Consider the following 21049-nt stretch of genomic DNA (forward strand, 5'->3'; position numbering starts at 1 on the left):
TGAATTGAGGAAAATTTTTTAAAATAATTGAAATTTTGCCAAGAATTTTATTAAAATTTTTGTAAATAATTGAATTTCGGAAAAGAATTTTATTATTTACAAAAATAAACTGAAATTTTGACAAGAATTTTAAAATTTTTTGAACATTTTGTTTTTTGTAAAACACAATTTTTTTGAAAAGAAAAGGATTCAATGAATAGGGTAAAAAAATTGTTTCTTTTCAAAATGGTCGGACAATTCATTTTCAAATGACAGACGATTTATTTGTTGTGGGGTTAAATTTACAATTAATGTGTTAAAAAGAGTTAAACTTTTAATCCTAACCGTTTATGAATTTGATTCTGAAATTTTTTTCCGAAAAAAAACTTCTTTTGGTACCAAACTCTAATGCCATTTCACACTATAGGTAATTTTCAATTTATACTTTAAATTTAAATTTCCCGCTCGAATGTATGTTTTCGCGCTCTGTAAACAACATCTCGAATGAATTTGCACATGTCAATTTCACTTTGATCGTCGTTATCGAGCTTCTGACATTCTCTTTTAAAATAGTCGATAAATTAAAAAAAGAGATTGATTCTCTAAACTCGGTATATTTTTAATAAACATTCAAATATTAGATCCGTACATTTAATATATTAATTGTAAAAAATTATTATTGTTAGTTCTGAAGATGGGTCAGTACCGCGAAATGTTATGTTATGGAATAACTTCGTAAATAAATGACATTTGACCGGAAAGCCTATTACAAAATTATTTTAAAGTTAATATAAAATATTGTATAATTATAAATGAATATTTATTTATTTACAATCGCCTGAATTATTTTAATGTAAATAAAGAAATATAACAAAAAAATAGTCGGTCAGAAATTAATACCATAGGAGTGTTTCATAATAAAAGAGATAAAACATTAAATTAATTGATCAATTTAAGAAAAAATTAAAACTTTAATAAAAAAATATATTATTAAATCTAGAACCTAGAAAATTATAAATTCTTTATTTTAACATCCCAAAATAGTGCTAAAGTTTTTTTTTTATTATTCATTCGATTATTTCAATTAATGGCAAACAAAGGATTTTCACAATTATTTTTTGAAAGTTCAAAGTGGCCTTATAATAACAAATCACGTAATTGTACGAAATTGTATCTGAAATCAATAAGATATACATGAATTCAGACGTGCCCTGAGGATAGCTTCATGAACAGTAAAACAGAACATGCAGCGAAAAATATAACACTAATAGCTAGTCCTAAACCACACTCAACGCCATTCAATTTGTCGTGGTGAACTTGCTGATATTCTAATGATACCAATTATCCGGCAGTTGCGTTCCTGCTTCTCTCTATGTTTTTCACTTTTAAAAATCATCCGCTTTTAATGGTTTCAATAATTAATATTTCTATAGTAAGAAAAAAATAATTTAAGCAATAATAAATGATTACAAATTAATTATATTCATATTAATTAAATATTAATTGAATTTAAAAAAAAAATTTTTTAAATTAAAAAACCCATATTTTAAAATGGTTTAAAATGTGGGTTCATAAATAAAATACTTAACGATCGTCGAAGGTATTTTTTATTAAATATTATTATCTTCTTTAGAAAAAACTGTTTTTAATGTGCAGCTTTATGATTAATAGAAAAATTAAAAAAAAAATATTCTTGTAAAACTTCAACATATTTAATACTTAACTCTCCTTTTGAAAATTAAAACTATTTTTTATATATTTTAAAATAAACGGAAAAGAATTCAAGCGAATTAACATGAATTAACTAGTTCATCTCGTTTATAGTTACAAATACAAATTGAAGCTGTCTGCATGGAAAAAACTAGAGTAAAACGTGGAGGGTCAAAATTAAGATGTTATGCTTGACCACTCTATGGTTTAATTAATGACAATGTACTTTATTTTTTGTACTCTTCTTGGTTGCATTAAATATTCTATAGTTTAAAAACATAATATAGGTGATTCTCCACGTAACATATAAAACTTCGTTTTACATGTTATTGCAAATCTAATGTAAATAGATCATTTCTATGACTACAAACAAAAAATAATAGTAAATTTTATTTTTAACATCATAATTTTGCATTAATAATGGTTTTAACGACCAAAAACGTTATTATTTGCTCTGTTCTCACTAAGAGTTTAAAAATAAAAGTTAATATTTTTAATAATATGCAATAAAAATTGAAATTACTAATGTTATTTTAGTATTATTTAACTTAGTAGAACTGAATAAACAAACCGCGATTCGAGAGTTTTTGGGGTTGCGGGTTACGAATCTGAAGTCACTTTCTAAAAATTAAACATGTCGGATCCAATATGGCCGACAGATTTTCAAATTTAATCAGATTCGCTAAAAACTTATTACTCAGTGGTTTTTGTGGTCTTTGATTACAAATCTGAAGTCACTTTTTGTAAATTAAAAAAAAACAGATTCAGTATAGCTGAAAAAATCCTTAAATTTGATCCAATCCGCTTAAAACTGGTAAAAATAATAAATTATCTACATTTTAGATTAGTACGAAGTTAGAATTTCTTAAAAGTGACTTCAGATTCATAATCAGCGACCCCATAAACCCCCCAAAAATGAGTTTTAAACGAATCTAATGAAATTTAAAATTTGTCCACCATATTGGATCCGCCATGTTCAATTCCTAAAAACATTTAATGTAGAAAAAAAATGAGTTACATTAATGAATGGCAAAGAGAAATTAGCTTCTGTAAAGCAACATAAAGCAATACATACCTGCTGCAGCAGCTGCCTTACTAGGATCCAATGTTCCATAAGGTGGAATGCCCATATGAGCTGGAGGAGGTTGAGATAGATGATCTCCGTTCGGACAAAAAAAAGGTAACCCACTGGGATGCGTCCCTGTTAAACCCATCTTACTAGCCTGCAACAAAAAATATCAAGTTTAATTAGCCAAGTTAGCACGTTAAAATATAATGCATTATTAGAATTTAAATGTAAAAATCTCTATAATATGAACGGCAGGATTTAAACACCTTTCAATGTAAAAACGTATGAAAGAAATTTGTTGCATTGCAGCCAATATGTGATGCATAATGAGGAAAAGATCTAAAAGTCAATTTTTTTTCTAATAATAATCAAACGATTTTGATTAAAACTGACAGTTAAATTAATTTAACTATCAATAAAATGTTTATAAAACATTTCATGACCGAAAAATAATATTTTATTATTTATCAGATCCCCTTAAGCGTCAGTTTCTTAGCAACCTTTTAACTAAAAGGAGGGGGTAAGGTCTAAAAATATTTTTATTGCATTTAAAAGATTTTTTTAAAAATGCATACGTAATATCTCCAGAAAATTGTGTTAAAATGTCAAGTCAATCGGAACAAAATAGTTTATATTACAAATAAAATGCACTCAAGTGAAGCAGAAAAGTGATAGTAGTGACTAAATAATTTGAATATTAACAGTCAGATTTACAATAATAGTAAATTATATGACATTTGTTTAAAAAAATGTTGAAAATTGATTAAATTTATTCATTAAAAAATATTATTATTTATAAAATGTTAGTAAAATTTATCCAAATTAAATATTTTTAATAAATGTTATTAAACATTTAATAAAACTGCGAATCATTTTTATTTAAATCAATTAAATGACATTTGCTTCAAATACTGAAATTATTGGATCAAATACAATTTATTTGATTTAAATAACAATTATTTGATTCAAGCAAATATTTATTTGATAGTAGACAAATTAAATTTTGTTTATTTCGCTTATTTAGATTTAGAGGGTAAAATTCAAAATTTGACCCTATTTTAATATTTGTTTTACAGGAGTATACTCTTAAAGTGAGTTAAAAAATATATTCTCTATATTATTATTTGGTCTACGTTGAAGTACAAAAAAAATATTTTTATGTTTCAAAAATTAAAATAATGTCTTTGACGGATTGAATAAAAAGCTAAGATTACTGAATTTATATTTGAAAATCTGCAGACGTAGAATTTATTTATGAACTATTTTTGCTAAAAATTTCATTCTTTTTTTCTGTAAAAAATCAATAATAAATTGTTAATAAATAAAATATAATTCGCTAAATAAAAAAATGAACGCCTAATTACATACAGTATGTATGGAATACATATTATCCGCAAATGTCCCCGCCGGATGAAAAATAATATCCCTAAGAAGTTTGAAAAATGTAGTTTTAAGGATACCCCTGCGTAACTTTTCAACAGAAAGTAGACGCGTTAAATCTAAAGAATGTTAATTTTGTGTTATTGCCGCATGTATTTTTGTGCAAATACCAAATCGATAAGAATCGTCTGCTTTGTGCTGCGAATAAATTTTTCTTCTTGTATGTGTGAATAAAAACAAGTTTTTTTTAACTTTTTCGAAAGTGACATAATAAATTGAAGCGAATCAATCCAAAAGGTTTGCGCAATGAATATTTACACGGTAAATTTATTATATTTTGTGATTCAATACCGTGCGCCACTTCATTGTTCACACTCAAAATTTTTTCTCGACGTTTCATTGTGGCTTCCAAACTCAGTAAAGTACATATGCCAAAATACGTATCAGCTACTGTCAATGCAAAAATATCAATCTAGTAAAATTTTAACAAACTTTTTCTCGTTGATAAAATTAATTTAGTTTCTTCTCTAGCAGTTAACTAAGATTTCTAGTTTTTCGTTGATATGTGTATGACCGCTTAAAATCTATACGTTGGCACAAGTTATTTAAAAACATATGGGTGGCTACAACCAAATCTCTTCCCCTAGTTTTTTAAAAAGAAAAAAAATTTTTCACTTTTTAAAAAAGTTTACGGTGGTCTAACAAGTTAAGGTCATGTTATTCATAGTGGACCAGGCAATATAAATGTTGTGCTATTTGGGCGCATTGAATAACACGACCTTAAGGTATCAACCCTATTACTATCGGGTCAAAAAGTACAGAGCCCTCGCTTTAAAAATCTTAGACGGCTTCCTTTTTTAACTATTGCAGATAAAATACGAGCTCTTTTCCACCAACTCCCTTGAAAAATCTATCTAAAAAATAAGGTATATTGTAAATCATAAGAAAGAATAGAAAAGTAGTCGAAAGACAAGTACAGTAATATGCTACTGTTATAGAATTTCCTATACCATTGACAAAAGGGTTCATGACGGTCTGTACGTTGCTTTAATTGAGTAATAAGGCAACAAAACATTTTTAATTTTTATAAATGATTTCGAATATATTATATATTATATATTAAAACGCACTTTAATTTGAGAGTCAAAATTTCTGAACTGGGCTACCTAAAATAAACTTTTTAAATTTGCATTATATTTATACCTACAGAATTTGTTACCGCTGGGTGGTACAAATACATTCCCGGAATGCGTTTTCAAAAATTTTAATTTTTCAATTAGTTATAAACAATTAAACTTTAAAGTAGGTTTTTAGAAAATTCACTATTGCCTCGTTGTTTTTTGATAAAATTTAATAATATTTGGTAGAGATATACAAAAATAACGCCTCTATCAATGACTACAAGATTTTTAAAATTCATGATAATTAATTAAACAATTAAAGTTTGAAGTGACTTCTGGAATAGTTACGAAAAAAATACAAAAACTACAAAAATTTATGTTTTCTACACTTTAATTACCAAAAAAAAAAATGTAGTACCTTTAAAAATTGAGCAAATGACATAATTTTAAAGAACGACGTGCAAGCACTCCACAGTGGCGAAAAATGTACATACTTTTTCTTTTCAAATCACTCTACAGGTAATAATTTTTGACCGAAACGATTTGTCTTTTTTTCTAAATCTTCGTAATTAAATTCTCTATCGATGTCTCTAGCCAGAATTTGAATTTTTGTTTTTAAACATTTTTTTTAATAACAATAAGTATTAAAAAAATCATAAAATCGTAAAAAAAATATTTTTTAGCTTCATTAATTAGAAAAATTAATCAAGAAACCATAGTAAAATAATTTTTGAGTGTTTCATAAATTGTTTAAACAATTTATTGTTATTATTTTTGTCATAAACTGTACTTAGGGCTAGAAATTTAAAGTTTTTTCTGCATTGTGCATTTTTTTGTAACTAAAACTTTCAAGTATAAAAGAAAAACTAAAACTTAATTATTTAAATAATCTTTACACAATTAATATTGTTAATTTTTTCATTTACTGTACTTAAAACTAGAATGTCTTGGTTTTTTTATATGTGCAATTTTTTTATAACTTAAACACTTAAATATAATAGAAAAATTTATTATTTAACCATTGTTTAAACAATTTATAGTTTTTAATTATTCAATTGATTGTATTTCGAAAAATCGAGAAATTTATATAACCCTAAGTGCAGTTTATGAAAAAATGACAATTGTTCCAACAATTTAAAAAAAAATTTTTTTTTATTTTTCGTCATCAGTATAGATGTTTTACTTATGAAAAATTGCACAATTGAGAAAAAAATAGAAATTTCCAGCTCTAAGTACAGTTTATAAAAAGAATAACAATTAATTGTTCAAACAATTTAATAAAGTCATTTGCTCAATTTTTAAAGGTACTAAATTTTTTTTTTTGGAAATTAAGGTGTAGAAAACATAAATTTTTTGTAGTTTTTGTAGTTTTTTCGTAACTATTCCAGAAGTCACTTTAAATTTTAATTGTTTATATAACTAATTGAAAAATTAAAATTTTTGAAAACGCATTTCGGGAATGTTTTTGTACCAGTTTAAAAAGTTTGGTTAAGTTGAATTTCAGAAATTTTGACTCTTGTTAACTAAACAAGTTACCATATTAAATCAAGAGGATATATGAGACAAAAACTGAGTATTTTAGAACTTTGTTACAAGAAAGTTTAAAGAATTGAGGAAGTGTACATCACCTTAAAATACATTTTAACTGCCATTCAAAAATTCTTTCAAAGATATAAGGTAAAAGCACCAGTACTTGGACATTGCAAAAAATGGAACCAATAGATGGACAGTAACAAAAAGAATTAAAACCGCTTCCAATGTAAATAAAAAAATAATATATATGCCCTTTTTGAATGTTACCTTTTAGATATAATTCAAGTTTTCAATTTCTAACCAAAAATTTATGAAAAAATATGTATACAATAGCATGTCACGAACTACTCGAAATCCAGTGTCCAAATTTACCTTCTGCTTTTTAATCTTGAGCACCAGCAGCACCAGTAATTGGACAACAACTTTACAGACATTAATCTTTTTAAACAATGAATTAATTAATATAAAATGACTAACTAATAAACTTAAGAGTTGACAATATTAACTAATATATAAATGCAATTATTATATGCAAATAAATATTATTCGTATTTCCTTATATGTCCAACTATTGGTCCTTATCATGTCCAACTATCAGACCCCCTAAAGTGTCATGTCCTACTATTACGGTAAAGAAACAATTACTTATTTTCTAGATTCAAATTTAACTAAAATAAAAATTTTAGACTAATTTCTTACTAATTTGAATCCTTTAATCATAATTCAAACGAAATATAAAATGTTTGTCAAGTAAACTATATTATCTTTGTAAAAATCGTTGCTTTTGCTACTATTTTAAAAGTGTCCAAGTACTGGTGCTTTTACGTTAGTATATGTAACTTATATGTGACCGCGTCTGAGAAAAGGGATTTTTTTGGTCATAAGGTCCCTTTTCTCAGACGCGGTCACATATTGAGAACATTTTATAGCTCCTAGTGGATATTGGGACATGGGATGTTTTTAGAACATCCTTGGGGGTCTATGTCCATTCGAAAGGCACCCAAAAGACACCCTATGTTTAAAGGATGTCTCTAGGATATAAGATATCTTTTGGGTGTCTTTTGAACGGTCCATAAACATCTTAAGGATGACCTAAGGACGTCCCAAAGACATCCTAGTACCCATAAAGTAAATATCAAGTTTTAAAGACTTAAGATCACTTTTCTCCTGTTGTGTCACAATTATCATTTTACATTAAATTTTTGTACGAAATGATTTTTACGAAGTACCCATTTGGAAAGATTTTCTTAAAAGTTCACCTTGGAGATTATCCTACAGCAGCATCAGAATTAAAAAATATTCTTCGATTAGAATCCCGTCGGAAATGATTATCAGAACTCCAAGGGATTCTGCAGGGGGATCTTTCCAAGTAGGGTAACAGTAAGGGTAAAATGGCATTTTTGATTACAATCACGATATTTCAATGGCAAAAGAAGTCTAGATGGAAAAACATGAAAATATCCTCTCTATGGAGTATGAAACTTGGATTCAAATATAAATTAGCGAAACTTCCTGTTCGATTCGGAAAATAAAATTTAGTTGAACGACTATAGTTGTACTGTTTGAAATTGCGTAAGTAAACGATCCATCTGAAATGCACTAATCTTTTTTATTCGAGTGTAAGTTTGGTCTACCCTAACTTTTCTGCCGAGAGAAACGAAATGCAAGGTTAGTTTGAAAAATGAATATAGGGTTAGGACGTTCAGTTCAGGCTTCTCGAGCAAAGGGTAGTAGGGCGGTGAATACAGTTGGCGTCGGAAGAGGCGGTGGCCAACCCCAACTTGAGTTGCCGGGGCAACAACGCGGGAGGCGTAGGCGCATAGGGGGTGAAGAGTGATAAAGTTGGTCAAAAGGGGATTCTGGGATGGGCTGGGCTACGTTAGGTTGCTCCTGCTGTTATTGCGCTGTAGTAATCCATGGTAGCCTAAGTCAGGCAGAAAAAGAACGAGGAATATGCAAAAAGATGGATGGACACTCTCGTCAAATCAGAGGCAGTTTTTATTGATAGTTTCAAAGAAATTCTGAATAAAAGTCGTTTGTTTATGTTTTACGCAAAAATTAATTAGAACATTTTTTTAAACTCTTCAACCTTATTCAATTCTAATGAGAAGGCTTGCAGGAAATATAAAAATTTATCTCACTTTCAACAAAATTTAGTATAATTTAAACAAAAATTTAAATTTTATCATGTTAGGATATTATTTTAAAAACCGTATCACGGTTCATGGCTACGGATCAACATTTCATGATACGGATCAACAAAGTACAGCGAAAACACAAAAATATGTTTTATTGGTATGAGCACAAAGGCGATTACTCTAAAACCTTACGATTACTTTTCTCAGTGCAGCTTTAGAGCGGAATGCATTACGGAACAGGTATAATTCACTTTGTGATGATTTAAATCTATTAATGTCTCTGCATTACCTCAATATTCACATTCATTTACTGCTCGCGGAAAAATTGTAATAACGCAAATAATACATTTTTTAATTAAACGATTTTGCACATACAGTGAAAGAAGATACACTGCAATTTCGATTAATTATACTCTGTAAAGTTTATCAAGGTCTGTTTAGTTTTGTCATGACTATATACTATGTTCTTTTGGTAAAGAAAAACAAAAAATATTTTTAAAAAACAGATTTTAAAATTATTTACATTTTTTGGATAAACACAAAAGAAGCTATTATATAGTTTTGGGTGCTTTTCTATGATTTTTACAAAAAAATATTTGCACCAATTTTGATTAAAGTTTGTAATCAACCTATCAAACTACGTAAGTATATCAAGTTTTAGAACAATCGGAAATATCACCTTTTTTATATGCAATATTGTTCTCTGAAAATGTTCAAACAGAGTCTATATAATAGGAGGGTGTGCTTATCTATGTGCATAGTTATGGATAGTGCATCGCGGACTACAATATTTATAACTATGCAAATCGGAACGCACCCCTTCCTATTATGAAAACTATACCTCAAGAAATTACTGATGCTGTGTGGGTATACAGTATTTGCAGAAAATTTAACAATAGTTGAACAAAAAATATCGAAATGAAGACAAAGATTCAACATTTTCAGAAGTCATATTTTTTCAGTGTTTACTAATGTTGGCAGTAAACTTTCCAAAAGCATGTCGCTATTTGGTTAATTGAGGGTCCCAATCAAAGAACGTTAGCTAATGATACTAACGTTAGACTAACATTAACTAACATTAGGTTAACGTTAGACTAACGTTAACTAACATTAGGCTAAAATTAGGCTAACATTAGCCTAACGTTTGGTTATAACGTTAACTAACATTAGACTAACGTTAACTAACATTAGGCTAACGTTAGACTAACATTAGCCTAACATTAGGCTAACATTAGGCTAACGTTAGACTAACATTAGCCTAACGTTAGTTTAACGTTAATATCATTAGCTAACGTTAACTAACGTTAACTTTTCCACCTAGGATCCTAATTTTTTGAGAAACATTTTGGTAATCCTTATACAAATACGAAATGTTTTCAAGAAATTGAAATTTTAAATCTTTTTTTTTATTTAGAGGTCGAGAATTTTAAGTCTCAAAAACTTATAACCGGTTCTTTGATTGGGTCCCTCAATTTTTTCATTCCATATATTATTTGAATTGATCAATTTTAACTGTATTTTCTCAAGTTTTAAAATTTTTCAAAAAATTTTTTTTGCAAAACTTTTGAAACAAATGTTTTGAGGCTAATATGTCAAAGTTTTACTTTAATTTTTAGAGCTTCTTAAAACGCTTCTTTTGACCTCTAATTGAATATTTTAGCACCATATTAGCCAAAGTTATTAACATTTTAAAACATTGAAGAAAAAAGTTACTTTTTGTGGTTTTTTGGTATTAAATGGACATTTAATTTTAAATGTTTTATGTCCATTGTATATAGAAGCTTTAAAAACAAACCGAATGACTATTTTTGAACTTTATACTGCCTATAGAATTAAAAAGTAAATGAGACTTGATAACTTAAAAATTTTGAAAAAAGTAACTTCCTGTCTTCTTTTGGATTGAATTGAAATAATAAATGACAAAAATGCAATTTTAGTTTCATTCACTTTTTATTTGAATTTCATGGTAAAAAAAATGAAATTATTGGTAATATATGTTACACACTGAGTCGAAAAGAAAGTTAATAACCTTTCCATTTATCTTTTTTATTTTTCAAAATTTCTTTTAATTTCACAGAGAAATTCCTGTCTGAATTGTAAAACTCTTAATACCTCAAAAAAATCCCTTTTCAATTTTATTGAAACTTGCGTGTGAAAAAAAGCTTACTTCTTCTAGTTTCCAGTTCATTTTGTTTTATTAGGACATTTTAGTGCAATTACACATAAAAATAAAAATTAAAATAATTTTTTTTTAATTTTACACATTTAGAAAATTAAAAAGTTCATTTAATTCTCTTTCAAAGTAGTGTATAACTTATTATTAATTATTTTTTTATAGAATAAAATTCTTTTAGAAAGTTCTTGCGATCGTCTTTTGTAGGTGGAATGGTTCTAAATAGAATGCCTCATTTATAAAATGAAAATTCTCTTGAGCAAGCAAGTGTTTAATTCATGAACACAAAAATTTCATATTTAACTTTGCAGCAGATTGTTTAATCATATTCTTGAAAATTTCTATTATCTAAAAAGTTTCAAATTCTTTAATTATAAAAATTTTAAAATCTTTCCAAAACAAAATAAAGATCTTTTTAATGCCTCATTTTTTATAATTTTAAATAAAATTTTTCAAATCTTTAAATTAAAATTAAATGTTTAATTTGAATCTATTTACAATCAACGAATTAATATAAATTTTAATTGCAGCTCTTTCAAAATTACATTATAATAAATCCAATTTGAATCCTTCAATCTGCGCTTTTTACACTATAACTAACACATATGATTATGACTCTTTGTAAAGTTCAATTATTTACCAATTACTAAATATATAAAATTCCTTGGAATTTTAATTTTTTTTTTAATCTTTAATGAAATTCCTAAACAAATTAAATTATTTTCAATCCAATTTCACAAAATTTCAATTAATTTTGATAATTCTTCAATATAAATTTTTAAATAATTTATGTACTTATATTTAAAAAATTGAATTAAAATTTCTCAGAAATCTAATTTCTTTAGAATTTAAAATTCAATTACTTAAAGTTTAAATAATTTTTTAAATAAATATTTAATTATAAAAATAAATTTTTTCACAGTAATTAAAGTGTTCAAAATTTTTTTAAAATTTTATTATTTCTGTAAAAGTTCAAAAGTTTTTAACTAAAATATTTTCTGAGTAAATTAAAATTAAGAATTTTAAAAAGTTGTCCTCTATAATTTAATTATTTAATACAAATTTAATTATATACAGAAATATGAAAAATTAAGGTAATTGTATTAAAATTCATTGTGATTCAAAAGTTTTGAAGATGAAAAAAATGCAAACATTTCCCAACAAAAATTTATAGTTTCACTTGTTTAATTCAAAGTTTTTTAAAAATTAAATTAAATTAAAATTTTGAACTTAACATGATTTAAGTTATTTACATTAGAAGTAAAAAATTATTATCGATTTTAAAAATGTGAAGTTTTGATGAAAAAATGAAGATTAAATGTGAAAATATTGATTTTGAAATTGAAAAACGATTGATAAAATTTTTAAATAAGTATCGTAAAAGGTGTCATTCAACATCAAAGAACTAATTAAAACCAGTGCTACGTAAATGAAAATTAAATTATCTAGTGACTTTAGTCAGTTTTGCATGGTCCATATATCGATAGTCTCCGATAGATAAAAAAATTGTAAATGAAATATAGTAAAAGAATTAATGTCAATTAATAAAACAACAAACTAAATGTTTTTATCTGAAAACTAAAAAAATTAACATGCGGAAAATCATTCAATAAAAAATTCTGAATTTATATGTCGTCCGACGGACAATATTAATTCTCAGGCAATATTAGTCTATAGATTTATTAAGCTCATCTATTTAAGAGGAGGGTGACACCCATGTTTTCATCTATATTACGGAATAATTCTGAGTATACAAAAAAATTACTTTTCAGTAATTTTTCACTAGGAATTCTTGAAGTCATAAAAATTTCCAACTACTTTTGAATTTTTATTTTTAGTAAAAACTAAAAGATTTTGAAAGTCTGTAATTTTGTAAAGAAATACGTAGGTTTTTGAATCCATAAAAATACTAACTAATTTTCATTTTTACTATTTTGTAAGTACTTTTTGGAGAAAAAATTCCTTTTTAGGTTAGAAATGCTATAAAATACTGCTAATATTCAATTGTTCTATTCGAAAACTAATTTGTTTTATTTTCCAAAAAAAATTCAAAGTTTTAAAATTTTTGAAAGAACTTTTTGATTCGTTATGCATGTATTACATTTTATTTATAATATATAAATTTTTATGGGTAACTAAGTTCAAAACAGTAAATGTAAAAAAATATTCTATCATAATATATTTACAGTATTTAACTACTTTTCGAGCACCTGCTTTTTGTAATCCCTTTAGAAACTTTAAAAGTTTTATAAATTTTTTCTTTACTGTTTTTATCCTGTATTTTTATAAGATCTATACAGGACAATTTTAGAGGATAATAGCTAAAAAATAAATTTTTTTCAAAGAAATGCTTAAAAAATAGTAAAAATAAATATTTTGAGACAATTTTTTTTTGAGTAAAAAGCATATTTTTTAAGAAAATTATTTACTAATGTAAGGTTAAAAATCTGATGTCAGATTCGTAATTAGCGATCTAGAAAACCCCCGAGTTGACCGCCATATTGAATCCGACATTTTGAATTTTGAAAATCTGCTGTCAGATTCGTAATCAGCAACCCAAAAAACCCCCGAGTAATAAAATTTATGTGAATTTGACCAGTTTTAAAAAAGTCTTCAGCCATATTGGATTTTTCAATTCTGACTTTAAAATTCTAATCGTCGACAATAAACATTTGAAATAGCATTCGAAATTTACATGATTATGCATATTAACAAAAGTGAATACAATTTTTAAGAATACTCTAATTCATGTTGATGATTTACTCATTGATACTGTATCAGTAGTAGATATGTTTTTGAAAATTTAAAACTAAGTCTTGGAAAAGAGTTGTAAGCAATTGGTTAAACGCTTTGGCTCTACAACTTCCAGACACTTTTATATGAATTAAATAGGGATTAAATTCACTTCTGTTACTGATTTCATTAGAACACGAGACATTGCAATTTAAAAAGTGTAATACAACGATAAGTTAATCTTCAGGATATTAATTCTAATTGTAAGTTTTTAAGTATAGGTTTTAATTTCAAGTCGGACCAATTAATTATTATGTGAATCAAAATTTCTTTGGAGATTTATTGTTTTTGTAGGGGAGTGTGTCCAGTTGTGAGTCAGTCGATTTTTTTTAACATGCAATATTCAAAAGCCGATTGCGTTTATATAAAAACGTTTCTTTTTACATGACCCAACTTTTTCGTTTACGCCGAAGCGGATATATAAACTGTTTTTGTTAGATTCGAACAGGTATTTTAGAATTCCGATCTAGGGAACAAAATTTTTAAAGTTATAAATCAGTTTTATCCATAGAAAAAAGAGTGCAGAAAAAGGGTAGTAGTACATGTGACAATTAATATTTTTAGGCTTATAGGAGTTAAACTTGCAACTATTTGTGGTGATGAACTATGAACAAAAAAGTTTTGAGAAGGTTTTTAACCTTCTTCTCAACTTCTCTAATAGGACAAGATAAAGGTCACTAATTGTAGATACAAAGTCAAAGTTCTGTGAGACCTGAAGAAATCAACCAATCCTCTCAATGTTGTAGCTGTGAATGACCTACTACGTACTGATAGACACGTTAGGTTTATCCTATAAAATTCGGATTATCGGATTATAACAGACTCGACAAGATATGAGATAATTTTCATAGCATCGACTCCATCTGTACATTATTACTAACTATGATGTACAACTTCGTATTTTTGTCAAAAATAACTACTATTTAGAATATTTAGTAAAATTCTCCTTTTTAGATATCTGAAACCCAGTTAGAGAATTTTCTCTTAAACTCAGTATTTTTAAAAAATCTTTAAATAAAAAAAAATTAAAATTGAAAAGGGGTGATTGTCTTGGAAATCATGGAGACCAAGTTATCGATGATGACAGAACTTTAGTGGGATGAGAATTGTGGTGTACTGGCGGGGATTCAAGTGGAAGCTGTGGCCAATCCGAAGAAATCGTTGCCATGGTTACCAACGCCTGCGCCCGGTGATCTTGCACACAGCTATGAATCTATACGCAATTCAACCCTTCTCTACATCTTATTCAGTTCCATGAATTTTCAAGGGAACTGCCATACAGTTTGCAAACGAAAGATCCAGAACTTTCTTTAACCCAGTTTCAAAAGCAAAAACCTTCGATAAACTAGAAAAGAATCAAAATTTTATCCTTTTTTTCAACTTTTCGTAAATGAAAATTCATCACAAATAGATCCTCGAATAAAACACCTTTTCAAATTTTCAAAAAATTAAAATTGCAGATTTGCAGTTTTAGCAATTAAAATCATTAGTCGGATTAACTGCCTGTTCAGTTTTAAAATTTTAAGCTTAAAACAATATAAACTTAAAATTATTATTTCTAAAAAAGAGTCTGCACTTTTAATTACTACCTCTATTTCTGATATTTTTAAAAACTGCACATTTTCGCGAGTACTCTCTGCAAGTTCCAATCGGGTTTCCAATAATTAAAAAAAGAACAGAGAGAAAGAAAGAAAGGTTGCTTGGCGTATTTTTCAGTTTCACAAAATCATTTATCAGAACTATAGTCAAAAGAAGAACAATTATTATTAGATTGACTTGTTCGATACATTTAAATGCAGGACAACAAAGCATTTCGTGAGTCAAGTTGCTCACCTGCGATCAGTACCAACTTTTAAAACACCGCATGCAAATCTAAGGTACAACGCAAGCAGCGTTGCCAGACGTTGTAAGTCAGGATCACTGCAGCAAGAGAATCGTGAAATATTTTAGGGCAGTTCCATAGAAAACCGAACTGATGCATCTTTAATATTTTTGTAAAAAATAAATATTTTTCATACAAATTTTAATAATCAATACATTAAAATTAAGATTAATTAATAGATAGAAATACACAAAAATTAAACCATTTGAGTTAAACTATTAAATTAAAAAAAAATTTAATACAACTATATGAATAAAAATATTTTTGATCTTGACAAATACTAGGAGAACTTCAAAAGTGCATGTTTCGTGGTAAATAACATTTTTTTATGAAAATAGAACTGTTTTATAATTGCGTACAAAAATATATAGTTTACATGCCATGTATAAATCCTTAGCATTATACGTAAATTAACAAAATCTTAACCCTAATAATATAAAATTTTTGCACAAAGCTGAGTAAAGCTTCAGTTTACTTTGTAAATCATAAAAATTATCAAATAGATTTTTGGATATAGATGAGTTTTGATGTTCGGTCAAATCTACTTATAAACTCGCTGAAGAATTTCGAAATTCTCTTGACACAATGGGCAAACGTGTTGACCAGCATTTCCTGTATATTCGTTGCAGCATGGTTCGCAAATGCACAAGTCTCCGCAAGGCGTGAAGCAACTTGTGGAAGGATTTACGTTACATACATAGCAAATCTCTGTGACTGTGATTGTTTGAATGCTGGTGAAATTTTTTCGGCATATAGGACAATGTTCATATCGCATTCTGTACAATACATAACAAGGTTCACATAATATGCAGAAATGTCCGCATGGAAGAAAGCATTTTGTCGGAGAATTCATTTTGCATTATGCAACATTGAATTTCACCTTCTAAATTTGCTTCTTCCCTGTCGTTTTCATCTCTATGCTCTTCTTCGATAATATCATTAAGATGTTGATCTTCACGGTCATCATGAACTTGAATGTTTGCTTGTGGATTGTCAATAATCAACTGCATCGCCATCTGTTGATGCACTTCGTTGGTGTCGAGATAAACAGCTAGCGGTTCAGAGAACATGTAATTACATTGTAGGAGGAATTCCTGTTTTGTCAACAAATTCAATTCCAGTTCATCCCAAGCTCTTCGAAGTCTTGAGCATGCTTTTCGATTGACTAATTATCTTACTTGAATGCTACTTCTTATTCTATTATTTATCCTCATATGACAATATGAGGATAATTCAATAAATACCCGATCTTGCATCGACAAAATGCCATCAACGAATTTCCATGAGGGATAAAGTTTTTCCACTTTAACTTGAAGTTGATTTCCGTACGTTTCGAAAGAATCCGTAATTCTTTCAAAGTTTTGGTAAACAGAAAAATTAATGGGTTTTACGCGTGTCAACCAGGATTCGTTGTAGTGATTAATAAATGCATTTAAAACTCTAGAGGGGTTATCGCTTAATTCGTTCATCCATTGCCCACAAGGTTTCTTCAATTAAATCTGCTCGTAAAAACGCCAATGAAAAAGTAGACAGCAAAAATGTTTCGATTTCATTCTCGTCTTCAGTTAAGAAAGTATGTACGCCGTGTTTGATAACCATCAAGTGAATTTGTTCTTCGTAATGGTAGAAACTTCCATTAACAATTGCATCGGGCAAATGTTGGCGAATACTTTCACGTAAATATTCACCAAAATTTGTGATGACAGTGTTCATTCTCATTCCAGGAACAAATATTCTTAATTCTCGAATGATGGCACTGTAAGCCTCGGTTGACGAGTTGTTTGTTATCGACCATGCGAAAGGAAATACGTAGCCTTCTTTTATGTACAGAAAAGATACCAATTCTTTGCACCAAGTCGATGATGGAATTGCTGTGCAAGAAACGTGCATGCAAAAATTTCTAACTTGAGCGAGTTCAGTTCTCGAAAAATCGTGGTCCATGTTTAGGATACTCTCGAAGCCTTCACCTGCAATTAACTTGCAATCCAAATTTCCATGGACATATGTCCTTAAGCGTCTCGAATTGTTTCTCTTCATAATATCCGAAAAAGAGCTGATATTTGTTGGAGCTTCCATTCGTCTGCTGGCGTTCCTCCAGTTGTACCTACATTGATCCTTGGATGGAATTGAATGATACTCCAATGTCGGCATTTCCGTAAAGATCAGATACTGCATACAAAATATATCTTATGCTGTGTGGTTGGCTGGTGACACTTAGGAATAGCTCTCTTCTTAACGTTTGTTCATTTTGAAGTCTGATGTTTGGCAAATGTGTGTGATTGACATTTAGGTGAAACACCCCATCTCTGTTAAGTATTCTCCGCCCAGGGCAATATTTTTGACGATGATATTTACACAACAAATATGTAATTCCATTTCTCCTTTGATTGATGACATAAAAATGTCCATCGAAGTTTAGATTTTCTCTGAGTGGACCTCGGATATTCACTCTACGATTATTTTGCGTTATTACATTGTTGGCAGGAACATTTTGTCCAGCATCAGCGTCACCCTCCATTCTTAGACAGGTACTATTATTCTTAGAAATATCTGCACGTGGTCGAACACCGCACCGACGTTGATTTCACTTATTACTTTTTCATTCAATATTTTCTCTGAAGATAATCACACACTTTTATTGTTGTTAATAAACTCGAAATTTCAAAAAAAAACAATTATCGACAATTAATTTACACATTTACTCGAACAATTTTATTAAAATCTTTTAAAATAACTGAATTTCTGAGAAAAATTTTCATACTTTTGAAAATAATTGAATTTTTAAAATTATTTTTAAAGGTACATGAAACAAAAGGTTTTTTTTTTGCTTTCGATATTGATAATAATTATTAGAATAAAGAATAACTCTACAAAGTTGCATAAATATTAAATCATAATTTTTTAGTCATTAAATGAAGAAGTAAAAGTGTTTTTTTGGAGAATACACCTATATACTTTGTAATTTTGAAATACTTTGCACAACCAACAAATAGTTTTACAAAAAAAGCAGGATCAAAATACCTTTTTTCTTTGAAATGGGCGAAAGGGTGAATAATTTTCTAATAATAAGTAACAAGAAGGGTACACAAACAATTAAATAAAATAAAGTTACAATGTAAAGTAAGTAATTTGTATTTGTAGAAATATTTTATTAATTTATACATTCTTCATAATTGAAGAATAAAAAGTTTAGAATTTATTGAGAAAACTAAAAATTTTTTATTAATTAAATTTTATTAATCTCTTTTGAAGATATTCCAGATTAAATTAAAAAAGAGAGCTGATAAAATATTTTAAGTAGAAATTATACATCAAGTTGTAAAATAAAACACTAAAAATTTACTAAAATCTGGATTTAATAAAAATTAACAACTTTTTTTTAAATTATGTACAACCCAGATGTTAAATAACATTTTTTTTTAAATTTTACATACATTATTTTATAATATTATTATAATTCTAAAACTATCATTTAAATACTTTTAAATAACTTTAAAACATTATTTCAATACGACGAGCCTCTTTTAAAGGTTTCGTACGATGGTTTACAAAAACTTGAAATTAACATTTATAAGGTAATGTAAATAATATTATTTAATTTTTAATACACTTTTTAAGTTATTTTAATGGAAACGAGAGAAACAGTTTTAAAATTAACTTTAAAAGCTTATAAATATTAATAAAAGTTAACTTTTTGTGGTCATGTTGCGCGCCGGTTGAAGTTATAATCATTTTAATGGTTTAAATTAACTTATTTAGAGTTTTTTGACACAAAAGTAAGACAAAAATGTATAAAAACAATGCTCTAGAATCTTTTTCACATACTGCGAAACATATTTTTGCAAAATAATTGATTTTTTTAAATACACAAAATTGCCCCCAGAATCCTGGTTTTTCAGTTTTCTCCTAAAATAATCAATAAAAAGTTAACGTCTCAGTCGATTTTCTTATAAATTTTGAATTTCAATTTTGTATTCAGTCTGAAGAAAACTATTTAATTCAAAAACTTATAGGAAAATCGACTGAGACTCAAAACTAATATCTCTCCTGCGGGGTCCTTTTCGGTTTTTTTACGAATTTTATTCTGTTAACTGACAAAGGATTAAATAATAACAATTAGTACCCTCTATTGTCATGTAATTGAACAAAAAAAAAGGAAATTAAAAAATATATTTTAAAGATTTTATTCATTAAAAACCTAGCGTACTCAACATATCCCCCCGGGTGCAAAGAATAGCTTTGGTTGGTCCACATCTGGCTATAATCAGAAGACCAAAATAAAAAAATGAAAAATTGAGAAAAAGGAGAATTAAATTTTGTAATTTATTTTTATTTTTAAAATTCTTTCTAAATTAATGAGAGGCACTAATGAATTTTGAGTTCTAGGATCACTAGGTGATATACTATGAAAGAAAAGTTACACTCATAGTCTGGGCCAGATTTTTTAAATCCAGAACTTAAATCAGGCCAACAAGTTAGGACTAGGTTATCATAATAACATTATAGATTCATACCCTGTGGGTACTGGGAAATGGGATGTCTTTAGGACGTTCTTAGGGCATTCTTAAGATGTCTTTATCCGTTCAAAGGATGTCCAGAAGATATCTTATATCTTAGAGACATCCTGCGAACATAGGATGTTTTTTTGGGTGTCCTTCGAACGGTCATAGACGTCCATTGGGTGTCCTAAAGAAATCCTTAAGACATCCAATGTCCCAATGCCCACAGGGCACTGGAACAGTTTGATATTTGTTTCATTGCTTCTGAAAATATATTTTCAGAAGCAATGAAAAAAATAGCAATCTGTTCGATTGAAATACAAAGGTTTCAAAAATCTAGACAGTACACTGAGAGAAATGGAAGATACCATAAAAGATATTACAAAAATACTATTAATTACCCAATACAATCAAGATGTTATTTCGTTCAATCTGGATTGTATCTGGTACAATCTATCTGCATAAGTAGCACTAAAGATGGTATACTGTACAATCATTATGTTATCGTGTAACATATTTTTCACTGAGTATACAATAACAAGATAGGACATTGCATCTACTGTACGATAAAATTTTCTAAATTACTTTCATAAAAGGACACAACATTTACAACATACAGTCATAGGGAGAAGGGCAGAAAAGAATTCAGTACGGTCATTTTAAGAATATTAACTAATAAAAAGATGTAAAAGTTGTTGATCAGCATTAATTTTCAATATAGGTACATCTTAGACTAATTAACTAATAACATTAGAGAGAAGTTATTGACACG

The 21049-nt window shown here is 27.7% G+C and overlaps 1 protein-coding gene across 7 annotated transcripts in view; it reads right to left on the reverse strand.

The window, feature by feature from the left end:
• Positions 1 to 21049, reverse strand: part of LOC122508891 (protein pangolin, isoforms A/H/I/S) — a 228768-nt gene that overhangs the window by 81465 nt on the left and 126254 nt on the right. For all 7 annotated transcript variants that reach the window (XM_043622553.1, XM_043622554.1, XM_043622552.1 and 4 more), the window contains one exon: positions 2765 to 2912. In XM_043622553.1, coding sequence (XP_043478488.1) covers positions 2765 to 2912 — 148 coding nt within the window. The remainder of the gene's footprint in view (positions 1 to 2764; positions 2913 to 21049) is intronic.

Source organism: Leptopilina heterotoma, unplaced genomic scaffold (assembly GCF_015476425.1).
Source record: "Leptopilina heterotoma isolate Lh14 unplaced genomic scaffold, ASM1547642v1 Lhet_58, whole genome shotgun sequence".
NCBI lineage: Eukaryota > Metazoa > Arthropoda > Insecta > Hymenoptera > Figitidae > Leptopilina > Leptopilina heterotoma.